Here is a 4,538-nt window from a genome sequence, read left to right as displayed (position 1 = left end):
TGAATAAATGTTTCCAATAAAAAAAGCTGATATACCTGTTTGTATTTCTGTGCAGGCTATAGGAAATATTTTGAGCAGCAGAGGTGGGTTGGATTTGGAAAGGGGCGGGGGGCAGGAGTGAAATGTCTGTGTTCAAGTATTCCATCACCAGTGGATGGGACTACTTCATTCAGTCACCAAACATGTTCTCCAATGCATCATAGGAGCTGCTTCCCCCAGCACTGAGTCTGAAGGCAGCAAATTCCTATGATGAACTGGATCTTCTTTGGACATACACAGCTCAAAAAAGAAAGTCCCACTGAAGCAGCTTTCAAAAAGGCACTCAAAAGCAAATAAAATCTAGTCCAGGCTCTATGAGAGCAAAAAAGTTTACCATGTATTCAAGAGGTCACTGCTTTCTTAATAAGGTCAGTCTTTGACTAAGTACTGGCCTGCAACTCCTAAACATCAGCGTTTCCAAAGGAAATCTCTCATTCCAAAGCAGAAACCAGCAAAAGGGGAAAATAAAATCAAGTCCCTCAGACAAAGATTCAACTACAGAATAATGAATGCATTTTTCTAGCCCCTCCTACGTATTGGCAGCAGCACTGTGGTCTTTCTGCTTGTAGCTCCCCTCCCAGTGCGAGGTCCTTAGCCATTCACAGACTCTCATTACTTGAACTTGTGCTCGATACATCAGTATCAAGGGTCCGTAGCCTTATATCACAGTCCTCAGACTTCACTACTTCTGATTTGTGCATCCATTGATGGTCAAAAATCTGCTCAAGTGTTGGTCTGTCTGAAGGCCTCAGTGAAAGGCACCATTTGATAAGCTGTTGACATTCTGGAGAAAAAAAAAAAAAAAAAAAAAAAGCAATGTTAGACTATAAAAGTAATCTTAAAAGCAAAACAAGAAAAAAAATTTTGTACACTGGAGTTGTTAAATTATCTACAAACAAAGAAAATAAAGAAACCTACATCCCCTCCCTGGGATCCCTCCCCCCAAAAAACAACAAACCACACAAGCAAGGCAACCCTCCCAATTCATTCCCTACACAACTCACCAGGTGAAATTCTTCTCCTGAAATACAGTCGTCCCCGCAAGATCTCCTCATCCTGCTCAAATGGGATGTCCCCACACACCATGTCATAAAGGAGGACTCCCAGAGACCATACTGTCGCTGACCTCCCATGGTATCTGTGGTATCTGATCCATTCTGGAGGACTGTATACTCTTGTTCCTAAAAGAAGAGCAACAACAGCCAAAAAAAAAAAAAAAAAAAAAAAAAAGAGGATTAGAGTGCTTTCCCCTTATTCAAGGCCTTATTCAAGGACATCTCACAGGGCTAAATTAGGTTCATGAACACAGCACTATGGAAGTCAAAAAAAAAAAAAAAAAAAAAAAAAAAAAAAAAAAAAGTCAAAAGCAGTGATTTTGCCTGGCCCCAGCCCAGCAGTGGTGTAACTCCAGGTCAGTGCCGGGTGACACCGCGGCCTGGCAGCGCTGCCCGCTGCAGAGAAGGAGCCGCCGTCAGCTGGCTGTTGACGAAGGCAGCTCCCTTTCACTGACCACGTGGCGTCTGCAGCATCACACCAAAAATAGACACAAAAGGACAAAGGGGGCTGGCGGGGAGGAGGCGGGCAGGCAGCAAGGAGGTGAAGCTCGGGTCCGCCTTATTACACGGGGCTAAGCCGCTTTATCCAATTCCAGCGGGCAGTAAACAAAATAAGGCCGCTCACCTTTTTTTTTTTTTTTTTTTTTTTTTTAAAAGAAAAAAAAAAAAAAGAAAAAAAAGCCCCGTGCAGCGCTGCGGCAGCCGCCGCCCCCGGAGCGCTCCGTGGATACCAAACAACAGCGCTGCGGTGATGCGGGGTCACGTGGCGCGGGGTCGGGTTTCACAACAAACAGATGTGGAGTGCGGCGGCCGAGGATGGAGCGGGGGGGGGGGGGGGGGGGTGCGGGGAGAGGGAGCGCAGCCCCCGCTGGCATCGCTCAAGGGAACGCGCTCCGCTTTGGGACGCTGAGCCCGGAGCTGTGCGTTAAAGGGGAGTGTAGCGATTCACTGATTTCGCGATCTGCAATGCGGGATTTCCAGGACACCACGAAGGGGAAAAAGGGGGGGGGGGGGGGGGTGAGGGGGAAGCTAAAAATTGCTCCACACAGAAAAACAGCGCATCCACCCCGGGAACATACGACACTGCGAAGGCTCCTTGTAAACAGATCGCCCTCTAGGAAAAAAAAACGCGCTTTTTCCAAGGCAGGGAAATAGAAACTGCTGCGTCACCGCCCGGAATCGCTCCTTTCCTACGCAACCGAACACCCCGAGCCGCGTCGGGTCCAAAGGTTTCCGTTACCGATGGCCCCGATAGGAGGGAGCGCAGCGGGCGGGAGGGGCACGCACGTACCATCGAAATCGGTGTAGACCGTGTCCTTGAGGAGGGCCCCCGAGCCGAAGTCGATGAGCTTCAGCTCGCCCGTGCGCAGATCCACCAGCAGGTTCTCGTCCTTGATGTCGCGGTGCACCACGCCGCAGCCGTAGCAGTGCCGCACGGCCTCCAGCACCTGCCGGAAGAACCCGCGTGCCGTGTCCTCGTCCAGCGCACCCTTCTCCGTGATGAAGTCGAAGAGATCCTTCACCAGCTCGGGCCGTTCCATGACGATGAGGAAGCCGTCGGGCCGCTCGTACCAGTCCAGCAGCTTGATGACGCCGCGGAAGCCGGAGCCCACCTTCTTCAGCAGGACGATCTCCAGGGGCACCATGACGCCGCCCTGCGCGCGGGGCCGCGGTCAGCACCGTGCCGCAGTCCGAGGGGCGGGCGCGGCGCTGCGGCGGCGGCGACACCCGGCAGCCCCCAACCCCCCCAGCCCGCGTCCCCCCCATCCCCAAGACCTACCACCCCCCTCCCCCCCCCCCCCACGATCCCCCCGCCCCACCAACGCGCGCACACGCGCACACGCACACACACACACACACACACACACACACACACACACACACACACAAAGGCCCCCGCGGACTTACGATCGTGCCCCACTCGGTCACCCGCTCCTTCACCACATGCTTCACGGCGACCTGCGCGGTGCGGGAAAAGAGAGGCGCCGTCAGCGGGCACGGCCGCAGCCCCGCAGCCCCGCGCCGCCCCGCAGCCCGCACCCTGCGCTCACCGGCAGCCCGTCGGCCGTCCTGCTTCCCGCGTACACCGTGCCGAAGCCGCCGCTGCCCAGCACCGAGCCCACCTGGTACACTTTATCGAAGGGCTCTTTCTCCACTTTCACTGGGGGAGAAACACAGCGTTAGTGGCGGCTCCAACAGAAATAACGATTAAAAAGAAAAAATCATGGAGAAAAAAAAAAAAAAAAATCCCAGAAGGGCGCTACGTCCGTGCGGCACAGGGCGTTTGGCTTTTTTTTTTTTTTTTTTTTTTTTTTTCTCCCCCAAAAGCCGTCTTCTCCAGTTATATAAAAGCGCAGCGCAGGTCCCAGCGCTCCGTACCTGGCGGCAGGATCTTGACAGGCAGATGGTCCATGCTGGCGGGGCTGCAGATGTGCGCCAGCGAGCCGAACTTGGAGAGCAGCATCTTGCGGCGGGGGTCCTCCCGACCCCTCCTCGTATCTCCGGGATCCCGGCGGCTCCGAGCCGTCCTCCTCGCTCCGCCGAGCCGTTCAGAGCCGGGCGGCGCCGGGGCCGCGCGTTCTGCCCGCCCCTGGGCAACGCCGCAGTGGAGCCGTGGCGGGCGCAGGAGCCGCGCCGCCGCCGTGCCTGCCCGCGCGCTTCTGAGCCGGCGGCGCCGCGGAGCCGCCTCTTAACTCCCAATATTTTGGTGCGGGCCGAGCGCGCGAGGATATCCCTCCGCGGGGGAGGGGGAAACACCTCTCACCGCCACCGCCCAGCCGGCCCCCTCCCCTCCGCACCGGGGCGCCCGCGGTGCGGCGGCCGCGGCTGCAGCTCTTCGTCCCGCCCCGCGGAGCGGGCGGGCGGGCGGGAGGAGGGCGGGGGCCGGGGACTACTTGTTTGTAGTAACCGACGCGCAGCGTTACGACCGTCTGAGGCTCCGCGCGCACTAGCTGCCAAAAAAAAAAAAAAGCGGGAGGGGGGGGGAGGGAGATTCTCCCTATTTGCGTTAATATTTCCGGACGGCCAATCAGGGAGCGCCTTTTCAAAGGGCTCCCGGCGTGGCCAATGAGGAGGGGCCTCATCTGCATGTGGCGGGCGGGGCGGGAATGCCGCGGCGCGCCGGGAGCGGCTCCGCCCTGGGCTGCGGGAAGGGCTCTCGCGGCCTCGGCGCCGCGGTGGGGCCGCGCGGGGGCGGGGTGCCGCCATCATCGCCGCCTGAGCGGGGGCATACGGGGCCACGCAGCCGTCTCCCCCCATCCCCCTCCTGCGGCGTGGTGTGTCGCGGATCCGGGTGGGCGAGACTGGAGCGTTCGTGCTTAGCTTACCCTTCGCGGCGCTTTCTCGCTCCCCGCTTTCAGCCACGCTCCCCGGTGCGGGGCCTCAGAAGGCTTCCCGGCCTCCCCGCCCAGGCGCCGGCCGGGCGCTGGCAGGGAGCGGCTCCGG

At 57.9% G+C, this 4,538-nt stretch overlaps 1 protein-coding gene across 1 annotated transcript; it reads right to left on the bottom strand.

The window, feature by feature from the left end:
- Nucleotides 1–638: 638 nt before the first annotated feature.
- PIM3 (Pim-3 proto-oncogene, serine/threonine kinase) lies at nucleotides 639–3,558 on the bottom strand (the record flags this gene model as incomplete). The annotated part of the gene is made up of 6 exons (XM_079549355.1): nucleotides 639–823; nucleotides 1,044–1,220; nucleotides 2,386–2,749; nucleotides 3,003–3,053; nucleotides 3,146–3,255; nucleotides 3,474–3,558. 6 exons carry the CDS (start codon nucleotides 3,556–3,558, stop codon nucleotides 639–641), a joined length of 972 nt encoding a protein of 323 aa, XP_079405481.1.
- Between the last annotated feature and the right edge of the window lie 980 nt (nucleotides 3,559–4,538).

Source organism: Tetrao urogallus, assembly GCF_951394365.1.
Source record: "Tetrao urogallus genome assembly, chromosome: 1".
Taxonomy (NCBI): domain Eukaryota; kingdom Metazoa; phylum Chordata; class Aves; order Galliformes; family Phasianidae; genus Tetrao; species Tetrao urogallus.
Note: the sequence above shows the minus strand (reverse complement) of the source record. Positions and strands in the feature narration are given on the sequence as shown.